Source organism: Lutjanus erythropterus, chromosome 22, assembly GCF_056507025.1.
Source record: "Lutjanus erythropterus isolate fLutEry1 chromosome 22, fLutEry1.hap2, whole genome shotgun sequence".
NCBI lineage: Eukaryota > Metazoa > Chordata > Actinopteri > Lutjaniformes > Lutjanidae > Lutjanus > Lutjanus erythropterus.
In genome coordinates this window covers 9,978,049-10,004,884 of record NC_139338.1, presented here as the reverse complement: position 1 = coordinate 10,004,884, position 26,836 = coordinate 9,978,049, and the positions used below count along the sequence as shown (strand labels likewise).

The 26,836-nt window shown below is 41.6% G+C and overlaps 1 protein-coding gene across 1 annotated transcript; it reads left to right on the top strand.

Moving 5' to 3' along the window:
* Window positions 1-298: 298 nt before the first annotated feature.
* Window positions 299-26,749, top strand: utp20 (UTP20 small subunit processome component). Its single transcript, XM_084710877.1, has 61 exons — window positions 299-618; window positions 891-971; window positions 1,087-1,153; window positions 1,754-1,886; window positions 1,986-2,174; window positions 2,275-2,356; window positions 2,441-2,578; window positions 3,232-3,387; window positions 3,501-3,653; window positions 3,745-3,879; window positions 3,997-4,074; window positions 4,998-5,176; window positions 5,360-5,521; window positions 5,852-5,940; window positions 6,570-6,675; window positions 6,763-6,913; window positions 7,065-7,127; window positions 7,225-7,392; window positions 7,768-7,844; window positions 8,020-8,099; window positions 8,255-8,510; window positions 8,629-8,817; window positions 9,944-10,034; window positions 10,434-10,519; window positions 11,188-11,313; window positions 12,108-12,274; window positions 12,708-12,916; window positions 13,190-13,333; window positions 13,441-13,520; window positions 13,661-13,896; window positions 14,010-14,154; window positions 14,299-14,386; window positions 14,640-14,783; window positions 15,141-15,194; window positions 15,296-15,448; window positions 15,552-15,707; window positions 16,173-16,313; window positions 16,445-16,582; window positions 16,690-16,829; window positions 17,422-17,504; window positions 18,123-18,451; window positions 18,547-18,686; window positions 18,874-19,030; window positions 19,728-19,826; window positions 19,932-20,099; window positions 20,251-20,417; window positions 20,597-20,744; window positions 21,590-21,706; window positions 21,815-21,985; window positions 22,638-22,769; window positions 23,015-23,125; window positions 23,243-23,392; window positions 23,605-23,787; window positions 23,985-24,116; window positions 24,205-24,337; window positions 24,422-24,606; window positions 24,702-24,773; window positions 24,866-25,183; window positions 26,084-26,210; window positions 26,333-26,478; window positions 26,560-26,749. The coding sequence occupies exons 1-61, from the start codon at window positions 568-570 to the stop codon at window positions 26,713-26,715; spliced, it is 8,505 nt and encodes a 2,834-aa protein (XP_084567003.1). The 5' UTR covers window positions 299-567; the 3' UTR covers window positions 26,716-26,749.
* The last annotated feature ends 87 nt before the right edge of the window (window positions 26,750-26,836 follow it).

The window sequence follows — 26,836 nt, the reverse complement described above, 5'->3', positions numbered from 1 at the left end:
CCCATGGTCCGTGGTTGTTAGGTAGTTTTTGCCCAACAAATATAAACGAAGTTGCAAGCAGGTAAGCGAGTCGTGTCTAGAAGGGAACCCTTGATTTACGAAACTCTCGCGATGTTAATAAGCGTTGTTTCTTCATTGTGCACCTTGCACTAACTAATAGTGTTTAAGAATGTAAGAGCGCTGTAAGACAGAAATCTATGTAGGTTTCGGGATAGAAAAATACTTGGTTGGGGTTAAGGAAATATCCTGGTTTGTATTAAATTTTCCACTCTCGCGATCTTTCACAGGTCGGGGGTTCCCTTCGAGACACGACTGACGAAGCCTCTATACCAAAGGCGGACGTGATGGCCAGATTTCTCTCTCGCGCCTCTTCTCTTCTCTTCGCCCCCACCACGCGGAGTAAAAATTTCCCACAATACTTTGCACAACATGGCTGCGTCCTAGTGTCGGCGTGTGTGTAAACAGTTGTAGCCAAGCGAAGAAACAAATTGTAGTTTTCATGAATCATTTAAATCGCGCGACGACCGTTGGAATACAGTTAATATCTTCTGAAGCAACCAGGCAAAGATGAAGATTAAATCCAAGTCTTCTTATCACAAATCTGAGAACACCTACAGGGTGAGAGTCCACAAACTTACTGCAGCATGATGCTAATAGAGACGCTAATACTAGTTGTATTAGTGTAGTAACAGTTTGTTAAACATATATTTTATATGCAAGTTATGGACAAGCAAGTCGAGGAATTGGTTTTTAATTTCACTCTGGTAGCACAGTCTAATAATGGGAAATATGGCATTTAACCTGATGTCTCCAATACTGTACAGTCCCATTATTACAGTGACATTGTCTCACAGCCCTAGCAATTCATAAACCTGTTGTGTCTCTTTCAGTTTCTCACTTTTGCTGAAAGACTTGCTAATGTCAACATCGATGTGATCCATCGAATAGACAGGACTGGATCTTATGCAGAGGTTTGTACAGTCAGTTGCAACAACATGATCTTTCTCCTCATTTCTATAATGAGCTTCTCAATGTTTATATGGTTTACATCTGACTAGTAATGATTTGTGCGGTTCTTTTCTGCAGGAAGTAGAAACATACTTCTCTGAAGGACTGACAAAATGGAGAGACCTCAACTTGACAGAGCATTTCAGTATGTACAAACAATGATAAATGACCACATCATTAGTTATTTTATCCCATTGTAGTAAGTATGGTGTAAGGATTCAACAATCTGGACTGATGTATTGATTTTACCATTGATACAACGTGAAAACATAGGTCCATATCATCATATGTAAAGGTTAGGGTTAGGTTTACTTTGAAATTCCCATGGCCTTTCTGCGTAAATGTTATTGTTGGTAAGCCATGTTTTATGTGTGTCAGTGGAGTCAATTAAAACTAAACTTAACTCCACTTAACCAGTTAGTTATGTATTTGTTGCTGTTTTTCTTTCAAGACCAATAGATAGATAGATAGAGTTTAGGGGTCAAATTTAAAGGCAGAAAAGAAAGGGGAGGCAGTGTCTTCTGTGACTGATTGTGTCATGATATTGTCTTATATCCAGTGTGGGCCCCTGAACTGATCAGTATCAGCAAAAATCACATTGTTGTTGACAAATTTGATTGTCACTCCTAGTAATAAGAGTTATGATAAGTTAGGAACAAAAATGGATTAACTTATTTACATCTAAACCTGAGGAAATATGCTCTGTGTTAGTAACAAATGTAAAATGAATGTCTTGCCTCCACAGCTACATTTTTGAAAGAAGTTTCCAACAAGAGCCAGTCATTCAACATGCTGGTTTTCCATCAGAAGTTGATAGTGGAGAGTCTGAAAACACACCTGACTGTCCCGAACAGTTTGGCCTACCAGCCCCTGCTGGAGTAAGTTGTCTCAATGGTTTTTCATGTGGTCTGTGTCTTGCTTAAGTGTGAATAAAGTCAATAACTCCAGTGGTGTCTCTCCTCACCTCCCCCCACCAGCCTTGTGGTGCAGCTGGCCAGAGACCTGCAGACTGACTTTTACCCACACTTCCCTGACTTCTTCATTCTGATCACCTCGTTGCTGGACACCAAGGACACGGAACTCCTGGAGTGGGCCTTCACCTGTCTCTCCTACCTCTACAAGTACCTGTGGAGGCTCATGGTGAAGGACATGAGCAACATCTACAGGTTAGAAGAAACGAGATGGGAGTCACAGAGTCTGTGGAGGCCTTACAGTTGAATGTGTTTTCCAATGTGGTGGAAATGAATACCTCTTTTCTCCCCACAGTTTGTACAGCACACTGTTAGAACACAAGAAAGAGCACATCCGCAAGTTTGCAGCAGAGAGCTTCTCTTTTTTGATGAGAAAGGTCAGTTATTCAGATGTCAAACACAAGTTTGTGCCTTCTTTTTTGTGCCTTGATGATAAAACGATGTCTCATTATGTCACACAGGTTCCAGATCTTGATGTCCTGCTGAGTCTTGTGTTCTCAGATCTGCAGGAGCACCCCAACAAGGCAGAGGGAGCAGGTCAGCTGCTCTTCGAAATGTGCAAAGGAGTCCGAAACATGTTTCACTCCTGCACTGCAAATGTGAGTTCACACACTAAACAACGATGCTTTGCAGAATCCCTTGTTTAGCACAAACTGTTCCTGTTTAAAGGGTAATTCCAGTATTTTTAAACCTGGGCCCTATATTTTTTTAAACATATATTGGGATCTGACTGACAATGGCTGCAACATAGGCAAATGCGCCCTACAAAGTTTGTCCACTAAAAGTGCTTGTTTTTGCCACTGACATGCTCGGATAAGGGATGCATGATAAATATTGGGCAGATAAATTATGGTCTGATAATGGGATATTTATATTATTATTCATTATTCTGATAAAAAATAGATATCAGCTATAATAATATCTGATTGACATCTAATTTGAATGCTTAGGCAAATTGTGAAGATCATTGATGTATTTTTCTAGAAATCTTATTGGTATCAGACATGAGAAACAGGTAATTATATGTTATCCATATTGGCTGAAAAAAAACATACTGTGCATCCCTACCTCAGATTGTGTTTGTCAACATTAAAGAAAAGATCCCTACAGAGTCTTTATGATTTGAGGTGATGCAGTTGGTGCCTAAGTCTGTTATTCAGAAATGTAAAACCTTGTAATTTGTAAATATTGTGGAGTTGTGGGCTGTACAAAACTGTGTAATAATAATCCTGAATGTACTGTTTCTCTTCAGGCTCTTCCTGTAGCTTTGCGTAAGCTTGGACCTTCAACCAGCCCAGGAGACTCTTTGCCATGGGACACTGTCAGGGACGCTCTGGATCACATGGCCCAAGCTGCAGCCAATCATGTTGACAGAGAACATTTCCTAGTTTTGTGGGAGTCCTTACAGGTAGGCTTGATATACACACCAACTTCACATACAGTCAAAACAATCAAAAAACGTTCACGGACACTTGGATTTTCCCCGTCTTGTGCCTGATGGTGTTCTGTCCTTATGAACAGGTCAGTGTCGTGGAGGTCCTGGGTGTCATAGAAGCAAAAGGAGAAGGGGCGGACCAGGCAAGAGAGCAGCTGGAGAGGCTGCTGTTCATTCTCCACACCCTGGTCTCCCACAGGGACGGAGCCAAGATCACCAAGCCAGAGGCTGTCTGCCAGGTAAGAGGAGAACAGTAACTTCATTGCAAAGTCACCATGATCTTTCTTTTTTTTCCCTTGTTTTCATCATCTTACTTTCTCCTGCTTACAGACGGTGTTGCGCTTGATTCAGAGCCCATCTCTGTCGACTTCTTGTTCCCGCCTGCTCCTTCAGATCACCTCTTCTCTGCTCCTTGGGGAGAATGTCACTCTGCCCAAAGCCCTCATCCAGGAGACAGTCCAGAAGGTGTGTGTGATGAGATCCCCCTCTGTATGTTTGAGAGTTTTATTCATGTGCAGGGTGTCTGTAAAGATATTTGCTTGTGTGTATGATATGTGTATCACACTCTTTCTTCTTCACAAGGTGTTTGGCAGCACATTGGGACAAGATCTGATACTCGAGTTCACCAAGGAGATGTTCACCATGAAACAGTTTGAACAGGTGAGTGCTAACGTGATGTATGTAGTATTTTTTTCACTTAAGTTCCCGACTGTTTTCTCTCCATTATTCCCCGACACTAACACTGTTCATGACAAATTACATATTTACTTCTCTCAACCTGGTATAATGTGACAAGGATGTCAAACCTCTTTTGTAATTACCCACAGACACATGCACAAATTCTATGATTATATGATTTCGACATCTGTCCCTATAAGAAACAAAGTAAAATTGATCTCAAATGTAGTCTAAGTACAGCTGTCGTGTCAGGACTATAATTTTGAACAATTATGTAATGGGCAATTATGGTGACATGAAATAAAGGAAATTAGTGCTGAATTCAAGATAATGTTTATGTTGATATAATAATTTGACAAGCAGCGGTTTGTACTTGTTAACGATTATAGCTGTTGAATGGGTTTTAGTCTACATTCAACAATAAGAACATGAGTAATATCAAGGTGAATGCGTTTAGAACAGTGTTTTACAGTGCACTAAACAAAAGGTGAAGGGTAGATTTTATCATATATAAATAACTAATACAAAATTTTGAATATAAAAGTAACACAAAGGAACAGAGTCCTGTTCATGCTTCTTTATATGTCACGGGTGAAAAAAAGACTGAAAAGGCTGCAAAGGATGCAGGTTCAATTTATAGGTAACAGGCAGTGGAACAGAGGGAGGTGAAGGATAAAACCCAATCAGGAAGTGAATGTGGGTATCTGCATCATCATTTCCTCAAGCTTCTGTTTCTGCCCATCCAGATTAAAACACAAACCCAGAAAGAGGGCCAGTAGCGTCTCCAAACTTCTTCGTTTTAGGGGTTCTAAAATGCTGGAGTAGTGTGGACACATGGTGCAAAACAGCATTTTAAAATGAAGGTTGGTTGAAGTGTAACTTTTCTCTCCCTCCTCCTCCTTCAGCTCTTCCTTCCCAGCTTGTTGCGCTTCACTGCTGGGTTGTTCGGCTGCGGCGATCCCCTTTCTCACCACTGCAGCCTGGAAGTGCTGGTCAGTCTGATCCTTGCCAAAGCCCCGCCCCCTACAGATGGTTCCATGGCCTTAGAAACCTACCCACTGCTCTTCACCGGACAAACCACAGGGTGAGATACTACAGTATACAAAAATATTTTATTTTTATTCATTAAATTCTACAGTACAGTAACTTTAAAAACAGCATGAGTAAGTCTTTGGTGTTCTGATTCATGCAGTTATCCTGAATCCTCTTGTGTTTAAATTGAATATTCTATTGCCCAGAGGGTAAAAATGTTTCTCTCCCCCTGCAGAGTGTTTAGCAGTAAAGAGGCAGGCCAGGCTAGCAGTAAATCAGAGCAATCTGCAGTACCTGAAATAGTGCTGTCACTCATCAAACTTTCTGAGGAGCAGAACCAGTCTATCACTGACCTGTCACTGCCCTGGGCCGCCCTGGTGCTTCTACCACACATCAGGTAACACAAACACAATACGCATACATATATAGACTGTTACTGTCCTCAGGAGTCCAACTGGTCATAGAGTTTGTTATTTGTGAGATACAGTCCAGATGGAAATATGAATTTTTTCATTTGTATAATTAGTTACATTTTGAGCAATTGAAACATGTTTTTAAAAAGATAGCAAAATTATTCTCCAACTTGGGTCTTGTAGGCATTGCATTAGTTGGTAGTTTAGACTGGTTAACCCAATTAAAAACAATATGAACAAGATAGGAACTAATGGGATTTATTAAGATTTTCACATGGAAAGTAAAAAACATAATCTTCGTTTTTCATTTTTAGACCTATCGCTCCAACTAGTGTTGTTCCCGCTGTGACTGCTTTCTTAAACCACCTGCTGTGTGAAATTGAAACAGAAAAACTGGAAAAAGGTTTGTGATTTATTTCTTCTTTCAGTTTGTAAATAACAAAATATTTATAGCAACTGAAATGGTAAGTCCACTTGGACTTAAGGATGAACTGATTAGATTTTCAGGTCAAAGGTCAGTATGACCTCACCAGACATTTTTTGGCCATAACTCAGGAGTTCATGGGCTAATTATGACAGAATTTCACACAAATGTCCAATAGGACAAAATGATGTCACATCATATTTTTCAGCACCCTATTAGTCCTTTTATTTAATTCCATCAAAGTCTTCACTACATATATTATACACACATGGATGTAAAGTGTAATCTGTTGGGCTGTCAGAGGCACACAGATGCGAGGCATTAATTCTAATCTTTAACTTAATGTTGTCAGTTGAATATGTTTGGTTTTTCAGATAGTTTGTCAGACAAAATAAGCCATTTGAGGACACTAGAAAATTGATGGACACTTTGGACAATTGTATTTGACACTTGATCAGCTAAATGATTAATAAACAGAATTCTATTTATGATATATATAAAAAGTTGCAGAGTGAAAATAGAAGCAGGATTTGATTTGTGTATTGAGTTTTGCTGTTCTCAAGACTGACATAAGCCTCTCTGTCCTGCCTCACTTCTCCACCCTCCAGCTGGTTTGTTTGTAGCCAGACAGGCCCTGAGCTGCCTCCTCACTCTGGACAGCTCTGCTGAGCTCCTTTCACTGCTCGCTGTGGACAAGATCAACTCAATCCTACGGTATGTACCGCAGTTTTTGTTTTGCTAAATGTTAATAGGAGTCTCCATGTATTTTTGTTCTGACCATCGTGTTAATTCTTGTCACAGAAAGTTTCCCACGGACCTGTCTGCCCTGCTGCTTGGAGACCTGTATTATACCCACCTGTCAGTCAGCGGTGTTTCTGAGCACCTGTCCCACAGTGCACTACTGGAGCTCTACCAGATCCTGCACCCCAACCTGTCCTCCAACATCTCCAAGGTATGTCTGCAGCCACAGTAGCAGGGTCCCTCATTATTTAGAAAGATCACTGAAACATGAAGAGACTTCAACAAGAGTGTCACTGAATATCTGAGCAGTTATGTGAACATTTTTACCATCAGAGTCACTGATGAATTGTTTCCTCTCTCAGATCCGCCTGCTAACTCTGAGGATTCTCTCTCAATTTGAGGCGGAGCTCCCTCCACAGCCCGAGGTACGACCGTCACTCCAGATTCTCATTAAAATTTGACCAAATATGGGAATGTAGTAATCTTGTGTTTGTATGTTTGACTGTGTGCCCCTCTGTCCAGGGTGAGGAGAATGTGGAGGTGCAGCCCGTGTTTGCGGTTTGCCTGCAGGCCGAGCTGGTGCCAGCCTCAGTGCAGGACTACAGAGAGAAGCTGCTTCACCTCCGGAAGCTGAGATACGACCTGGTGCAGCGCAGTCTGCCGCAGGGACCGCCCGCAACCTTCCAGCAGGTACAAAGGAAGCACTCTTGGCTGTTGTTTCTTCTTCTTTTCATCATTAAGGCAGCATCTGCAGCCAAGGTTTGAATGTGTTGAACCTCCCTACTCTTTACACACTTGCAGATTCTCAGCTTTGGAGGACAGTGTGACCTATGATAGATCTAGTATAGCTACAAAAAACAAATACATAAACATTCAAAAAATTGTCATGCATTACTTAAATTTGCACTTGCTGTGATGCTGGTGCACAGAATCTTGTAGGTAGTGTATTGCAAGCTTACAGTGAATTTATTAATAACAAATATAACAGTAGAGGTGTTTCAGTGTTATACAATTGGTAGAGATGTTTAAGATAAACGCATCCTGCTTCTGCTCATTTTCCTCCAGGTGCCTCTACGTTACCTCATCGCAATGCTGTTTGTCAACTTCAGGCCTCTCTGGGATGCAGTGATTGATCTTCTTGTGTGAGTGTGAAAGAAATTAACTAACAAACACAAAATTAATTCAGTGGAAATGAATGTTTGAGTCATTTACTCCTTGTCAGTCATGCACTTTTCATTGAAGGTGAACATTTCTTAATATGTACAATATGATTGTTAGCATTGCGTATGTTCATATTTTTCTTTTTTGTCCCCACAGGAGCCATGCCAGAGGGATGGACAACAAGGACTTTTGGAGGGTCTACTATGAACAACTGGAAATGGTGGCAGGGTTGGCTGGTAAGAGCTGCCTACTGTGTGCCATGTAAATTTACATGTAAATTTTGTGGTCAGGTTTTTCTCCTTGTACATCATCACATGGTGGTGACAGAATATTTATTTAGCATCAAATGTATTGAACTACTGGTGGAAATCTTCTTCTCTGTGTGTCATAGAAAAAGAATTGCAGGAGGCTGGCGAGGATGATGAAGAGGAGGAGCCGGGTCTCAAGGGCGAGCCAGGCTGTGATGTCATTGAAAGTGGGGACGTAGGGGTGCTGTTCCTAGAGCAGCTGAAGGTCACCTCTGACCCAAATGAGAGGACCGACTTCCCTAACTTCCGCAGCTTGCTGTGGCGCGCCATGGCCCAGTTTCCTGATAGAGTAGAGCTGCGCAGCCGCGAACTGAGCCCTCTGCTGTTCAGGTTCATCAGGTCAGTGTTTACGGTGGTTTTAGGTATATTTAGGAAAGATCCATTCAAAGTATTTAACCAGTAAGTCTGTGCCACCAGAGTACAAGTATCTGGTCCTGATGTTTTTTGTTGTTGTCAGGAATGAGTTTTACCCCGCCGACCTGCTGGTGGCTCCTACTCAGGACTTGAGGAAGAGGAATGATGCTGGACTAGATGAGTCTGCGATGGCTGTGGAGGAGGAAGAGGAGGACAAAGAAGAAGAAGAGCAAGGGGCAGAGGAAGGAGGCAGACACCAGAGGAAGGCACTTCCTAGAAGAGCTGCTGCCAAGTAAGATATCAGAGTCACACTGAATATTGTATTATACCACAGTAGTTACTTTAATATAGAGGAGGATGTATTCAGCAGACTGAAAACCTTATTCAAGAGATAGTAGTTTTAAGTCTTATTAATGTACTGCAGTAATGTGTATGTTGCTTTTTACTGCTGTGGACGTTCAACATTGAGCTCATTTTAACAACTTTATATATTGTTAGGTAGCTTAATCTACAGCAGTGCATCATATTCTGTAAGGTCGTCATATGTTCGCAGTGTTGCTGTCCTGTGAGAACCACGCATCTCTAAAAAGTCAACTTTTCATGAACTCTCATGAAACAAAAAAACTGTTCTCAGTTTTTTGACAATGCATTTTCCAACCAATCCAAGATGTTTTTTAAAGAGTTAATTTAGCATAAGAAATACAAGAATTTTCTGAACCCATGAGGGAACAATCTATCCTTCAGTTTATCAGGAAAACTCATTCAAAATAATCAAATCTGGAGACACTGGGCAGGAAGGGTATGAAACAGTGTAATCTGTAAAGTAATTAGTAACTACCGCTGCTAAATATATTGGAGTCAAAGTATAAAGTTGTGTAAAATAAAAATGCTAAGTACCTCAAATTTGTACAGTCCTTGAGTAAATGTATTTAATTGCACCACTGTAAAACACAAATTAAACATCATCAGTGGAGACAAGTTTGACATGAGTGAAGTAATCTTGTCACCCTCCACTCAATGTCCAAAGTAACATCTTAACATTGTTTATTTTGTCCAACCAACTGTTGAAAAGCCAAAGACTCATTTACCATCTTAAATGACAAAGTCAACCAGTAAATCATTACATTTAAGAAGCTCAAATCAGCAAATTTGACATTTCTGCTTGAAAAATGATTGAAACACTTCATTGATCATCATTTTTTAAATGTAATAATAAAATTTCTTAAATGTTTAAACATTTGTTCAAAAGCTTTTCCCTAATAAATAAATGGAAACTGGCAAAACATTATAAGGTTTACAAATAGGATGCAGATCTTTTGATTGATTCTTTATGGCTGGTGTACCTGTACTGCTGGTATATACGTTGTCTGGAAGTATGACTGAAAACTGTGTGGGAATTGTCTTTTTTTTCCTTACAGGCAACTGATTGCACATCTGAAGGTATTTGCCAAATTCACCAACCCTCGCTCTCTGTACCTGGAGAGCAGCCTGACTGAGCTCTATAACCAGGTAATCCTAAAACTTTTTCCTACTTTGATTTGTTTGCATAATGGTCTAGAAACTGGTGCCAAGTGTCTTTGAACCCTTTCACAGACCCTGGAACTGTACATCTGTTTTTTTGTCTAGTTTGAGAAATTACTTTATTTAATGCATCCAGCGTGGGTGAGGTGGAGGGGTGGGAGGTTTCCAGCTAACAAGAATAAGCTTGCAGGCTGGTAATGTTGAGAATGCCATTAGATCTGATTGGTTGTGAGGGACAATGTCAGATGTTGCGATAACTGGGTCTGGATCAACCATTCTTTCACATATCTCAGAGAAACTGTTAAAAATCTCTGACCAGAATGTGTACAGTTTTGGGTCACTTTATTAAAGTTAAGTGTTTTCTTCTCTGTGTCTCTGTTTTTGCAGTTGCTCTGCCATCAAGACCAGCAGATCCAGCGAGTGGCACTGGAATGTGTTCTCACGTACAAAGACCCCAACATAGTACCATACAAGTAAGAAAACTACCTTAACCACCTTAATAAATGGAAGGAAAAGAAATTTACAGTCCTATTTTTCTTGAAGCAACAATCTCCCATTTCTTTTGCTCAATGGGGTCATTGTGAGCATCTTAGATCGGAATCATCACTCTCGTCCTCGACCCTCTATAGTTACAGACGGAGGAATGTTAACTTCCAGCTCAGTGCTGACTCTGTTGTCCGTTATCAAGCTATCCGTTCACCGTACCTCCAGCCTACCTGTAGACAGATGTGTGTTTCCTGGGAAGTTTTGCATTACAGATGCTTGTGTGTGACTCTTTGTTCCAGATCAGGCCACCACACTGACCTGGTTTTAGATTTTTTGTGTGCCAACTATGAATCCATATCATAGGATGTACTACATTTCACATTCAGTTGAAATTGGTTATTAACTTGATTATCAAATGCACATATAGCATTATTATGAGGCAACATTATGCAACTATGAGCTTCTTTGAGTTCAAGTGTCTGCCTGTTGAATAAGGCTTTATGCAAGATATTGAAATATTACAGGCTACAGCCTTAACCTTTTTTTTGTGTGTGTGTGTGTGTGTGTGTGTGTGTGTGTGTGTGTGTGTGTGTGTGTGTGTGTGTGTGTGTGTGTGTGTGTGTGTGTGTGTGTGTGTGTGTGTGTGTGTTTTCAGGGAGAATCTCGAGAAGCTCCTGGAAGACAAACACTTCAAAGAGGAGATTGTCCATTTCAACATATCTGAGGAGACAGGCGTGGTCGATGCCTCACACAGAGCCAGACTCATTCCACTGCTCATGAGGTACTCTGTGTGTGTGTGTGTGTGTGTGTTTCCCAATTGATCTGCAGCTGAAAAGACAATGGATAGTGAAAATTCAGTGGGACGTCAGTTCATATTTAGTAACCCATTAGCTATCATTACATAACAACCACTGTTCAACCACTTCCAAGGTAACATTACCGTTTGATAGCTTTACAGAATATCTTTGCTCTTCTTTGCGTGCTCTCCCTCTCTGTCTGTGAGTTCATTAGCTAGTTGTCAGATCCCGTGTTCTTATGCCGAACATCCTCACTGACAGTCAGGGCACAAAATCAGCACCAGCACAGTGATGGTAAAATGTGCAAGTGCTTCTTTTAAAAGGCTTTTTCTTTCACACATACTTCATGCATTTCTGATGATGAATGATTGACCTAGCCTAGCTCTGTCCAAGGGTAACTAACTGCTATCCTGCACCTATACTGCTCAATAATTTATATGTTGTAACTTGTCTATTAAATCCAAACAAAAACAAAAAAAAACAAAGTGCCAAAGAACAAGTTGCAGTTTTATAAGAGAGTTATTCACCAGACTACCACTGGATAGACAGGACAGGAGTATGGTATCAGTCTTTGACTTGCAATCCTTAGCTTCTGCAAGACATTTTGTTAGTGTTCATTTTGGAGTATTCTTTTTTTGTTGTTGAACTAAAAAACAAAATGTGAACATGAGCGTAAATGCCTCTGTTGTTTCGCTGCCGTGCAACAATAAAAAAAGCACCCATCACCCATCATTTGGTCTCTCAGTCACCAACCACGTGTTTGCTGTTTCTGACACAGGATCCTGTTCGGTCGCCTGCGCAGTAAAGCAGGCAGCAAGTTTCAGGGAAAGGCGAGCGCCGCCGCCCGGTCCTCCATTATTCTGCGTTTCCTGGCAGGTTGCCAGGCTGAGGAGCTGGGAATGTTTATCGACCTGCTGCTGGAGCCTGTCTGCCAACACACCGAAGGTAGGACATGTCTGTGTAGTTTCTACCACAGACAAAAGCACCTTGTATAAGAAGCTACTGGAGCAAACGGGGTCCACAATGATAGTTTTGTAATTAAGATTAATCAGCATGAATTAAAATTAATTTTTATGTGGGTGTCTCATGTGGCACTGCAACTCTTTTGAGAATCAGTTGGTTTGAGTAAATTTTCAGAAATAAGGGCAAAATTGTTTGATTCCTGCTTCTTAAATGTGAATATTTTATTGTTTCTTTACTCCTCTGTGACAGTAAACTGAGTATCTTTGGGTTGTGTGCAAAACAAGACATTTGATGACGTCATCTTGGGCTTGGAGAAAAAACATTTTTCACCATTTTTTGACATTTCATAGACCAAACAACTGATTGATTAATTGAAAATATAATCAACAGATTAATTAATTAATTGCATCCTCAGGTTCCTGTCTGGCCGCGGTGGAGAGAGCAGTAGCTGAGACAGACTTGGGTGCCGTTCTGCCACTGGGCCGTCAGCACAGCCTGCTAAACATCATCAACGTGGTGATCCAGAAACTGGGCCACCTTATCCACAGCTACCTGCCCAAGGTGCTGCAGATCCTGCTTTGTGTCACCGCCTCGGTGTCCACCATCCTGGACAACAGGGACCAGGTAATTAGGATAGAAATCCATAAAATTGTTTGTTAGTTATTTTTTTTATCTCTAATGATCATTTCTTATACAGCATTAATTGCCAAGACAGTTTTATAGTATCCCAAAAATACCAAATTGAATTGGTTGAAGCTGTTCAGCTGTAGAACAAGTTAAAAGCAAGTAAATGTCTTCAGTTTGTTACACTATATTACAAAATCAGTCTTTACTAAGAGATGCAAAACTGATGTGTGCTGATTTCTCAGTGCTGACTACTTCTTCCATTGTGTTCAGCTGCGCGCAGGATGCATCAGTCCTCTGAAGAACCTGAGGCGACTCGGCATCTTGAGGATCCAGGACTTTTTTGACAGCTTCGATTCCTACAGCTTCAGTCCCGATGAACTGGATGGTGTCTTTCAGGCTGTGGTCTTGCCTCAGGTGCATGTTGCAAACAACTTTTGTGTTGTTATGTAGGTTTTTATTATATGTGCCTTTTCTCTATACATTTCTGACTCACTGAAGATATTGCATTTCTTTTTGTGCAGGTGTGTCGTCTCCCCACGGAGAGCCCTTACTCCCCCACCCCTCTGCTGAAACTCATCCATGTGTGGTGCAAAAATGCCAGGTCAGAGTCTGTCTCTGTTCTCCATCTGTCTTATTTCCATCACATTGCTCCTCTATCTACCTAAACATCTTTACCAGTTCATAGTTTTCATTCAGAGTGAGTTAAAGAACAAAGAACAAAGATATTGTTGTCTCTGTCAGGTACATCCCCCTCTTGGCCAAGCAGAGGCCAGACCACCTGGAGTGTGATGTCCTCTTAAACGTCTTCGCCCTCCTCTCAGCCAAGAACGCTTCTGCAGTGACTATCGCCATGGTAATGGACATAGCTGAGTCCCTAGCATCCACTGAAGACTTTGTTTCCTCAGAGACTGAGACAGAGCTCAGTGTCAACGGCTGTGTGTTCCCACAGCCCACAGAGGGCGCTCTTGTCACTGCAGGTTAGCAGAATTTTCCTTTAACATCAATGTTATCCTTAATATGTAAATGTTTTCTAACTCCAGTGTCTCATTGTTGCAAAGTTAAATGTGCGTGTTGTTTTTTTCTCCTCCAGACTCTTTAACTCAGGGCTCCAGGCTGCTGCTGCCTCACATATCCACCCTACTGCAGTACCTGAAGGGAGTCGTAAGCAACAGCGACAGACTCAAGAAGAAGAAGTTCAGGGTTCAGGTGGCCAAGGAGCTCAACATCCTCTCTAAGTTAGTTTTTATTTGGATAAAAACCCAGAGAGTCCATCATTTGTTCTGTTAAACTGGATGCAAGATGTGTTTTCTGTATGCACTTTTCTTTGCCTCATCATCATCGACACATTTTTTTAATGTGTGACTTTTTTTCTCTGTCAGGATCAGTCGATTTGTGAGCAACAAGGAGCAGAGCTCGGTGCTCATCAGTCTGTTGCTGCCCTACCTCCAGAAAGCCAACAATCCTCAAGTAAGACTAGCAGCTTGTTATATTTAATAGTGAATAATATTTTAATTATGAATAATCGATCAGTGCCATGGCCAGGGATTTTGTTCTTACAGTTCTAGTGAAGGACGTGAGATTTACATCCAGAGAAGCCTGTGTGCCTGGGAGGCTCAACTCAGAGCAAAAAATGTTGGAAAAAATGCAAATTAGAGTTGTTAGTAATAGACTGTGCTTCTTCGTGCTGCTCATGAATGACCTTACCGTGTGTTGATTTCAGGAGACAGAAATCGACATCCTGGCCACAGTGCAGAATCTGCTGCGTCAGTGTGTGCAGCCGTCCGCCTTCCTGCGGCCGCTCAGCAAACTCTTCTCCATCATCCACAACAAGATACCCAGGCAGGCCCTCGTTAATGTCTTCCAGGTACAGCAAAGAACTGAATAAGTTATTATCTTTACAGGTATACTGTATATGTCATTAAGACATAAATGTTCAGTTATCACTGTTAGTGAAACTGCACTCAATTGGTGGAATCTCATCTGTGGAAGCAGCCTCATTCTTTATCTGTATGTACGTATGAATCCATGTACAGTAAGCAGAGTAGCATTTGCCTATATTTGGTATGTGTGCACTGGTTTTAACTAAAATTAGTCCAGTGCCCGTTCAAAACTTGCCTGAGTTTGCCTTGATGGACCGCTTAATAAAAGCAAGACTTAACATCATGTTTTTTTTTTTTTTAAATGAATCTTACTCTCTCTGTCTGTGCTGCTCTGCTTTCAGACTCTGTCAGATCTGGAGCCTTCACTCACATACATCACTGATTTAGCAACAAAGGTAAGATCATCATTCACATTAAATATCATATTATTATTTATATGTTTACCTGGAACTTCAGAGATGTTTTGTTTAATAATTCATCCGTTTCCCTTCTCCAGCTTAATGCATTTGACCGTCGACACCTGGATGAGATCTACTTTGACGTGCGTCTGACAGCTTTCCAAGACGCCACCAGGCGAGTCAAAGAAATGACCACTCTGGATCTGGACTACATCAACACCATCATACACAACTGCTTCCATACCTATGAGGTAAGCAAATATATGATACAGATAAATTATGTGAACTAATAGTTACAGAAGGTTGTAATTATCTGTTTGATTATCTTCTTCCTCCTCCATCTTTTTGATGCAGATTGGTGACATGTCGCTGGCAGACAACGCCACCTTGTGTCTGTCTGCAGTGATCACCCAGCTGGCAGCGGTCGGGCCTGGAGAACAGATCTACAAGGACATTGTGCAACACACCATCCTGGATGCTGTACACAAGGGGCTTCGCAGCAAGACAGAGGTAGCAACACACACCTTCCCTCTTAAATCTAAACACACATGGTTTACCAAGAGGAATGCCATAAACTCACTCATTATGAAGTAGGGTTTAATCCCAGGAAATGGAATTCCCAGAAATGGCCATCCAGACCATTTAGAACATATGGGAATATATTTAGAAAATAAGTAGGCCTAGTTTACTTTCTTAAAACATATGCAACAGCTGTGTCCAAATCACAGGCAATGCACGTGGCATTTCATCCTTCAACGACAAGTGCTGCATTCCTTTGGCTTAATAATTTTAATGCCACAAAATACTGTATTAAAGTGGTCAGGTGGGAAATCCTATTTCTCCTCGTTGCATTTATTGTTGCTTGAAATGTGGCCATTGTGTTTTACCATAAAAACACGTGCTTTTCCCTGGATTCTCAAGATAGTGTGCGAAATAGAAAATTCGTCATTTTAAGTCTCTCCCTCCGTTCTCCAGAGTGTGCAGCATGACTACACCACCATACTGGCCTGCCTGGTGAAGACCTTCCCCTCCAAGAAAGAGTTCAGAGACCTGGTGCAGCTCACCAACTACAGTGACCCTGAGTCTGACTTCTTTGAGCACATGAAGCACATCCAGGTCAGAGAAAACCATGAAAATTTATTCCTTTATCTCCCTTCTCTCTTTTTTATCTGGATTTATCTTTTTTTGTGTGTCACACATATAAACCCCCAAATTTACACGTTTGTTTTTATATCCCTTCTGTTTAGATCCACCGTCGAGGTCGCGCCCTGAGGAAGTTGGCCAAGCAGCTGACCGAGGGTCAGGTGGTGATGACGCCTCGTTCTCTTCAGAACTACATAATGCCGTACGCCATGACCGCCCTGTTAGATGAGAAGATGCTGAAGGTGACTCATGCACACACACAAACCATTAAATTTCACAGTATGTTAAAATACTTGTGTTTTGTTTATCTGTTTGTTTGTCTGACCTCTCCTCTGCTCTCATACTGCAGCATGAGAACATGATATCAGCATCTGTGGAGGTGGTGGGCGCAGTGTGTCGCAGGCTGACCTGGTCCAAGTACCTCTACTACCTGAAACACTTTGTCCACATCCTGCAGACAGCACAGACTGAGCAGAAACTGGCTGTCAGGTAGGGCTGTCTGCTTACAAATCACACTTTTATATGCTCTTCTCACCATTGCATTGCTTTTTAATGTTTTTTTTTTAAGGTTTAAATATATTGTACATTCACAATAAAAATGTCTTGATGCTATACCAGACTGTGACGACATCCACCCTGACATTACATGGTTAATTATTTTATTTTATTTTATTTTATAAATGGGCTGCTATTGACTGCTGCTTTTGTTTGTTTTCCAATTGTACGCACATAATTCAAACATTCACAAAGACAGTTCATACTACTTTTTTGCACATACTTAGCTCATGACGGGCTACTTTTACTTTATTTTATTGAAGAAGAAAAGCTGAAATTAAGTTAAAAGGAAAAACAAATAATATTCAAACAAAAAAATATATTTTTTCTTCGTTTTCACATATTGCATAAATGCTGCATCATGGACTTTTTTTTTCATAATATTATCGTACATTGACTTTTTGGAATTGTTATATCCCTAATACTAATTTACTGCATTATTTGTTGAAGCATTTTGTAAACTCTGGACGTACTGACTCACTCCGGTCCTCCTTCTCTTTTCTGTGTTGCCCCCCCACAACTCCAGTTTGCTTGTCACAGTCCTGGAGGCGTTCCATTTTGACCATCAGACCCTCAGCAGAGAGATGGAGGCTGCCAAAGCCAGAGAGGGTGAGTGACCAATCATGTTCAAAATTCTGTTTTTAAATTAGTTAAAATTTTGGACTGTGTGTCTATTAACATACTTTAAAATAAGCAAAGTTGGTAAGATGTTATATTAAGATGCTTGCAATAAGCATTAGTTGATAGTTAATAAGGCCTTTATGAGATGCATATTAAAATTAATATGTTAAGACTATATATATGTTAATAATAGCATAATAACTTGTACCAGTTAATAGATTGCTTAAGAATGTTCTTATAATTGTTTATAATAGCATTATAAACACATTTATTGAGTTTAACTATCTCAGCAACTATATCATTGTTAAACCTTTACTAAGCCTTTATTGTTGCTTAATTAAGATTTTGACAAACTTTATTATGCATTTATAATTCTTAGCAGAGGAAGTATGCCATAAATAGCAATAATTAAAAAAAACAGCAGTACCTGATAACAAGTGCATAATAAAAGATTAATTATATAGCAAGTAAACAATGAACATGTTTATTATGCTATTATTAACACTTACTACAAGCATCTCAATAATCTGATGAATAATATCACAAAATGTATTTAAACTCAAACTAATATAATAAAACATCCTAAATCAAACATACTGTATCAAGCTGGGAGCGTCACAATCAACGCAGATGATGAGGAGAAACCTGCAGCCGATGAATCGGACGACAGCGATGATGAGGAAGCAATGGAGGTAGACGGTAACACCGCTCCAGCCGACGTTCCCATGGAAACAGACACCATCAGTGGAGAAAAGGATGTCCTCTCTAAGAAAGCAGCCACCACCCGAGCCAAAGGGCCAGCAGCTCTTAAACCAATCGCGGTGTCCAGCGGACTCCCACAGAGCAAAGAGGAGCTGGAGTCTCTGATCAGTATCATCCACCAGACTGTTACTGAGAGTGTGCTGCCTCGCCTGCACAAGTGTCTCACTGCGAAGGTGCAATACACACACACACACAAACTCATAATCTGCTCTGAAAACTCTAAACAGCTGTTTAACAGTGGATGTGTGTGGATGTTTGTGATGTCTAGGTAAAGCGTGACGAGGAACACAAAGCAGTAAAGTCGAAAGACGTGAAGGATGAGGAGGTGGTGAGGATACCGATAGCCTTCGCCATGGTCAAACTGATGCAGACTCTGCCCCCACACATCATGGAGGCCAACCTGCCTGGGTATGCAGCTGTGTGTACATGTGTGCTGTATGCTTTACAATTTCATTCTCTGTATACTGACTGTTTTATATAGAGAGAATGACAATGAATTCTAAAAAAATTGAGATCAACTTATGTATGGGACTACTTAAAATGTTGCAGCATATTAATAATCTGTTCGTTGATAATATTTGTGTGTGTCTTCCAGGATCCTGATCAAGGTGTGTGTGCTGCTGAGGAACCGTTTCCAGGAGATCCGTGACGTGGCGAGAGGAACTTTGGTGAAGATCCTGAAGACTTTAGGCTGCAGGTACCTGCAGTACCTGCTCAAGGAGATGCAGTCGGTCCTGGTTAAAGGCTACCAGGTATGAGCACCCACAGGGAGTCAACCATCATTATAGTTACAAGACTAAGAGGAGGGAAGAACACATGCAATTCTGACTCAGAATTTTGTCATTTGAATTGGATTTGGTTGTTCAATATGAAGATTCAATGATTTACTCCTTTTTTTCAGTGAGTACCACACTTAATCAGCCTTGTCCCATATCAGCCTACATCAGTGTTTTCCCAGAAAGACTTGTGTTTTAATGCCTTTCTTCATGAGCTGTGATGTGAAAACATCAGATTTTCACACAATCAGAGAGAAGTAAAACTGTACATCTGGCTCATAGCTCAGTTCTAAAATCCTGGCACACTACAGAGCGTCTCTCTCGGGCTGCTGGCAGCGTGCCACTGCAGTGCATCACCAACACTACTTGCAGTGATGTAGACTCTCAGTTTGTAAAGTTAACAGAAAAAGAACTTTACCAACTACCTGATTCACTTTCGCTCAGTTAACCATCAGTGCATGTTGTCACATGAATGCTTCAGATAATATAAAAATATATTATGACTCCCCTTATTGATACCTAATTGAAATGTGGATTTTTGTTTTGGTTTATCTTGTTGTTATAATGCACACTGACTTACAAAAACCTGACTGCTCGATTCGATGAGTCAACTGAGAGGTGATGATTCAAATCTTTGACTTTCTGTTTTCTGTTTGTGCACCCCTCTGTCCAGGTCCATGTCCTAACATTCACAGTGTACCAATTGCTGTCGGTCCTCAGTCCGACACTGAAGACTGGTGACCTGGACCCATGTATGCACATGCTCATCGATGTAAGAATGTTTCACACCACAAATCCACATTGACTCTACTATCTTACATAATACAGAAGGCCTTAAAAAACATTAGTTAAATTCTTGCTTTCCCCTGCTGGTCAGATCTTCAACAATGAGCTGTTTGGGGCTGTGGCTGAGGAGAAGGAGGTGAAGGGAATCGTTTCCAAGCTGATGGAGGCTCGCCACAGCAAGAGCATGGACTCCTATGAGCTGCTGGCCCAGTTCTGCAGCAAGGAGAGCATCACCAAGTTCATATTGCCACTGAAGGAGGTGACTGCATTTGATGTGGAAAATCTAAAAATACATGCTTGTGGTCATAGTAAACAATAGTGAAATGACAAATCGCATGGTGTCAATATAGGACACACAGATCTCCTCGCTCTGCCTTCTCATTTTTTGCTTTTTTTCCCCCTCCTGTCAGATCCTGGAGACATCGTCCAGTCTGAAGGTTTGTAACCGTGTGGGTGCTGTGCTGCGAAGACTGATCCTGGGTCTGCTCGTCAACGGGGGCATGACTTCTCAGAATATCTTACTGCTGTGCCACGGCCTGGTCAGCGAGAGTCTGCCGCTGCTCACCAAGAGAGACCGGTACACACACACACACACACACACACACACATACAAGCTCAAATCAATACACGCTAAATCACTATGATGCTTATTTCCATCTACCTTATATGACACTGTATGTTTGTGTGTGTGTGTGTGTGTGTGTGTGTGTGTGTGTGTGTGTGTGTGTGTGTGTGTGTGTGTGTGTGTATTTACAGAGAAAAGGCCTCAGCTAAGCCTCCCCCAGACCCCAGACTGCCCCCTCCCAGCTGCCTGCTCCTGCCTCCAACTCCTAAGAGAGGTGGTCAGAAAGCTGCAGTCAGCAGCCGAACCAACATGCACATCCTGGTGGACGCTGGCCTCAAGGTGAGCATTGAAACAGTAATCCTATATCTTGTTTTATTAGCATCGGTTTATAGCAACGAAAAAAAAGTAAATGGGGAAAAAACTAGGCAATACAATAAAAAATGTACATACTTAACAGTTATAATACTAATGTGAGAACAAGGTACAGGGAATTTTAATATCCACAGTAAAGTATAAACTGTCTCTTTAGAGCCTCTTCTGTGGCTCTCCCTGAAGTTTATTCATTGTTTTCCCTGTTCAAAGGTTTGTTGAGGTAGTTTTTCATTATTCTGTAGAACAGTGTTTCCCACACCTTTTTCACTATTTTCAAATGACAATCCACCGCAACCCAGTTCACAACAGGCCTTATCAATAAATCTTGGGATAAAAAATAAACCCGTGGGTCTCAACTCAGCCTCTGGGATTGACTGCTTAACAGAATCTATACGACAGGGGGTGTTGCACACTGTACAGATTGTGAAGTCCCCTGAGGCAAATTGTGATGCATGCATCAATAAAATAGAAATGGCAACAATAATAAAAAAAACAGTTCAGTTCCACATGGATAGTTATAAAATATGTCAAAAAGCATTGCAAAGAGAGTCTGAATAAAACCTATGAAATGTTTAAAAACGGTGCAGCAGCAGTGTATTCACATTTATTCAATAGGTGGTACAGTAAAGTAGCCCACAGTCCATGATGAATGACTTTCCTGCAGGTACCATTGTACAGTAGGGTGGCCATTGGTGTATTTTGCAATGAAATATAAATATTGCACATTTCCTTTACCTCAAGAAATTGTTGCCTTGTTTTAATAGATGTATGTTTCTGGAAAAATCATCTGAACTGATCCGTCTATTTCTAAGCTGCTCCACTTGAGTCTGAAGAAATCCAAAGTGACGTCATCTGAGCCCTCGGCCCTGGAAATGCTGGATCCTTTCGTACTGCTGTTGCTTGACTGCCTCAACTCCATGCATGTCAAGGTACTGGCACCTTATGTTTAAGCATCATTGATCAATTCTGCTCTCTTAAATAAATACAATGGAGATTGTGACTTGTCCTCCATCCATCTGTCTCTTCCAACCTCCCAGGTGATCACAGAGGCTCTGATCGCGTTCACCTGGCTGCTGAAGTTCCCTCTGCCCGCAGTGTCGCAGAACGCCGGCCAGCTGACCAAGCAGCTCTTTGTCCTGCTGAAGGATTACTCCAAGGCCGGAGCGGCCCGCGGGGAGAACTACCACCTGGTCCAGAACTGCTTCAAGGTACTGCTGATAATAAATACACATAGTTTCACACACCCGAAGATAAACATCATTATTTAAATAAGAAATTACAATATGAAATGTCATGCAAATGTCATTGGCCTCCTTGTTTTGGACAAACCTAACGCACTAGTAATGCATAAGTACTGCTGCATCAGTACCCTTGCAGGATTAACAGGAATACAGTCACCAATCAACACTGCTGTACATCTTCTAAATGATGATTCCCACCTTTTGCTTAAAGCACACAAAGACTGCAGCTAAGAAGGTTGTAGTCCATCGCTAGAAACCTCCTCACAATATTTCAAGTAGTTACCGGGGTTTGAGCTTTTTGGACATTTCTTACCTGGAACTGTTATCAGCAAGAGTCAAAGATACAATTTTGATGTGGACAAATTTGATTTTTAACTTAAAAAATCTTCTGTTGAAATCAGGATGCTGTGTCTATGTAGATATTACTGTTACCTGTTGATTGTTGGAGAGGAGGAGGAGGAGGCGGGTAAGGCTTGGGGGTTGAGGAGAGAATAGATTAAAGATTCAAAATCGGCAGCCTGTTTTATTGTTTGTAATTTCGTGGTGTTTGGTGTTAAAAATAGGTGATTTAAAAGATAGAACTGCTGGACTGATTTGTGACGTTTGCTCTGTCTCTTAGGCCATCACCATACTGGTGAAGAATGTCAAAAGCAACGAAATTTCAGAGACACAACTGCAAGTGCTGCTGGGGTACGCCGAGGAGGACATCTACGACCAGTCTCGCCAGGCCACTGCCTTTGGGCTACTGAAGGTAGTGAGTCAGATGTTGGCCTGAGTGTTTGTGGTGCTGTGCAGTAGATCAAAAATATAAAATATCAACAAAATATCATTTGAGTGGCTCAAAATAAAGAGCCAGAATCATGCAGCCCTTCTTCAATAAAACATACTTGACACAAAAAATAAAGTTAATATCATTAATGCTTTATGACAGTTTCTTTCAGGAAGGAAAAACTGCCCTATGAGCTGTGTGTTTTTGTGTATGTTTGTCTCCTCCAGGCGATTCTTTCCAGAAAACTCATTGTTCCAGAGATGGAGGAAGTGTTGAAAAAAGTGGCCAAGCTGTCCGTCACCGGCAGCAACGCTATGATCAGAATCCACTGCCGACAGGTACTTGCACATAAAAGAAGACAAGCCGCATTTTCCCCTCTCTCTGCTGTACACTGAATGAACGTCTAGCAGGGTACAGAATAAGTCTTGTGCTAAGCCGGTGTTCATGCTTTGCAGATTTATCTAAAGTACCTGCTGGACTACCCCCTTGGGAAGAAGCTGAGACAGCACCTGGACTTCGTGGTGTCCCAGCTGCGCTACGAGCACGACACCGGCAGGGAGTCTGTGCTCGAGATGCTGGCCTACATCTTCCAGACTTTCCCTCAGGTGAGTAAATTTCCTCTCAAGTCTGCATGTACAAAAAGTGCACAGAAAGCAAAAAGGTTGATTAAAGGGATAGTTCAGATTATTTGAAGTGAGGTTGTGTGTAGGCTGCTCTCTAGCATACCTATTGAAAAGTATTATACAACCCCTCTTTTTGTCTTGCTTGCAAACAACTGGAAGGTCTCACCACATTCTGTTTTTATTTTTCTGCTCAGAACCTGCTGTTGAAGTACAGCAGCCTGCTCTTCGCCCCGCTAGCACTGGTCGTGGTCAACGATGACTCTGCACGCTGTAAGAAAATGGCCGCAATGGCCATCAAGGGCCTGCTGACCCAGCTGGACTTGAACCGCCAGAACACCCTGTTTGCCCTCGTCAACACGTGGCTGAATGCAGAGAAGGTAAGACATACTCTCACAGGCCAGAAGTGAATTCAAATCAGCTGCTTTTTTTTTTATTTTAACATGAAGGTTTTTAGTATTTTGTTTGTTTTTGATGCGCTTTACAGTGGCTGTGACGGCTTTGGTATGTTTCAGAGTCTTAAATATTTTGAATAAGATGTCATTTAAAACTTTCACCTCTCCTCCTGCGCTCCCAGGCCAGCCTGCGACGTCTTGGGGCTCAGATTTGTGGTCTGTTCGTAGAGGTGGAGGAGGAGAAGTTTGCCCGTCGTCTGGACGACCTGCTGCCTCTGCTGGAGAAAGAGCTAAATCCAGACAACTACGAAGATGTGAGGCGACGCATTTGTGCCATCTCTGGCCATAAGTTTGAATCATGAGTTAAAGAAAGCATGTTCACTCTGTCACTTTGTCTTTCAGATCGAGGATGAGCAGGATGAGAAGGGAGCAGACAGGCTGTTGTTCAGTTTCCTGACTCTTATCACCAAATTGAGCAAACACTGCAGCCTGCTGGAGCTCAGCAAGCCTCATGACACACTCTGTCACATCTGGGGTAAAGGACCAACACACACCAACTACACATCGTTTACAGGTGCACACACATTCCACACACACTCACTGTTTCTTACATGTGCAGGTCACATTGAAGCCCACCTGAGGTACCCTCACTGCTGGGTGTGGCTGACAGCCTCGCAGATCTTTGGTCAGCTGTTTGCTGCCCATCAGGCAGAACATCTGGTGTCTGTTTGGAAAGGAGAGAGTGGAGATGCTTCAACTCAGCCGTCAGCCACAGTCTTCATCACCAGCAGCCTTGATAAGAAGGTGAAGCCAAGGACCTGCTCATTTTTCCTGCAGTGATCTAATTTCCGCACCTTATTTTCACTGTTTGACATCTTATCTTCTTTCCTAATGCTTAGATGAGAGAGTTGGCGTTATCTTTCTGCCATCAGCTGCAGTCCAAGTTCCTCGACACGGCATCAGGAGAGCAGGTATACAAACACCACCAGAACACACTTCAGTCAGAGCTGAATACAAAATCATACAAGATTTAATTAACAGATGTGTTCTGCTCTGCCCACAGGTGATCAAAAACCTGCTGTTCGTCGGCAAGGTGATCTACCTCGTTTCTCCGGAGTCCGACGTCACTGCTTCTCAGGAGGAAGAGAAAGAAGAAGAGGAGGAGGAGGAGGAGGAGGAGGAGGAGGAGGAGGAGGAGCAGAGGGAGAACGGAGATGAAGAGAATGAACATGAAGAAGTGAAAGAAGAGAAAGAAAAGGAAGAAGAGGAAGAGGAGGAAGATGACAAAGACGATCGGCCTCCTTCCCTGCTGTGGTTGATGAAGAAGCTGTCACTGATGGCCAAGAGAGAGGCTGCATACACCCCCAAAGTTCCACTGAAGGTAAAGTCTAGTCTAAACATGCGCTCTGAAATATGTAGAGTATTTCTACATATTTTTGTGAAAGGGGTTGCTCTGAGTTCTGAATTATCACGACTTCTGTTTTCATTCATTCTCACAGCTCTCATCAGCACACAGTTTTTTTAGTTAAAATCCAGTAGATAAATGCATTGATGATTATTTGCTCAGCACCATACAGTAAACAAAGTTAGCAACTAGCTTGTGATCAAAGTTTTGCGGCTAAAGAGCCAGATATTTTCCTCAGGAGTTGAGACGTAGACGGAGCCAGAAGGAGAGTGAATATTGGTCTTAAATTTAGTAACGCACAATATGTTTTTTTTTTTCCAGCTGATACTGATAACTGATAATTTCACATTTTTGTATTTTAAATAGAAGGCTAAGGTGCAGAGATGGATGATTTAACATTCAATAACTCTGACCAAACCAAATCTGTTATTGCTATTACAACAAAACAAAGAACAATTCTGACTGATGTTTATTTTTTCAAGTTAACTTCAACAAAAAAACCCTAACAAAAATACTCTTTATAGTCTTTTGTAGCCTTTTGCCTAAACATTAACATTACATTCTTTGACCTACTCTGTCTACTCAGATATTATTATAGCCAGTATTTATCAGCTAAAATTGAATTATGAAAGTAATAAATCATTCTATAAGTTTCCCATTATTGGCCCTGATATTTGTTGTACATCCCTACTTACATTCATGGTCTGTTGCACCCCTGACCACAGCCAGAATCACTGGACAGACATGCCGTATTGCACGTGTAATTTCAACTAATACTTGACTTTTCCTCTCCTGTTGTTTAAAACGCAATGATGATCTTTCATTGTTTGAGTTGTAATGTAATTTATTTGTCTCTCCCTCCACTCGCTCCTACAGAGAACATGTGTATTTAAGTTCCTGGGAGCAATAGCCATGGACTTGGGGAAGGAGCGACTAGGCCCGTATCTGAAAACCATCATCACTCCCCTGTACAGGGAGCTGGACAGCACATATGCAGACCAAGGTAAATGTCCTTAAGCTGTCTTTGGAGGCCTAGGAAACTCTTTTGCCCCAGGGTCTAACTTGTAATTTGGGAAAATATCAGAACAGTGAAATAAACCTCAGACCTTGCATGTCTTTGTCCAGATCCCACACTAAAGAACCTGGCACAGGAGCTGATAGAGCTGCTGAAGAAACAAGTGGGTCTGGAGAGATTCTCTCTGGCCTTCTCTGCTGTCCAGAAGGAGTTTTCACAGAGGCGAGCGGCGCGTAAACGACACAGAGCCATGCAGGTATGATGGGATACACACTCGCACTCAAGAGCGACAACTTTATTCTGAGCGATGACTTAATGTTTCTCTTCTGTTTCTCAGGCGGTGGCTAACCCGGACATTGCAGCCAAGAAGAAACTCAAGAAGCACAAAAACAAAATCGAAGCCAAAAAGAGGAAGATCGAGTTCCTCCGGCCTGGATATAAAGCCAAGAAACACCGGAGCCACGCTCTCAAAGACCTGGCCATGGTGCAGTGAAACATTGAGGTGGCTACATTTGTCTATCAAGGACGTTTCGCTATTCTAATTATTTTGTCAGATGACGAAGCAAATATCACATCAATCCAGCAAGGACAGAAAACAGATGTTTACCGTGGTG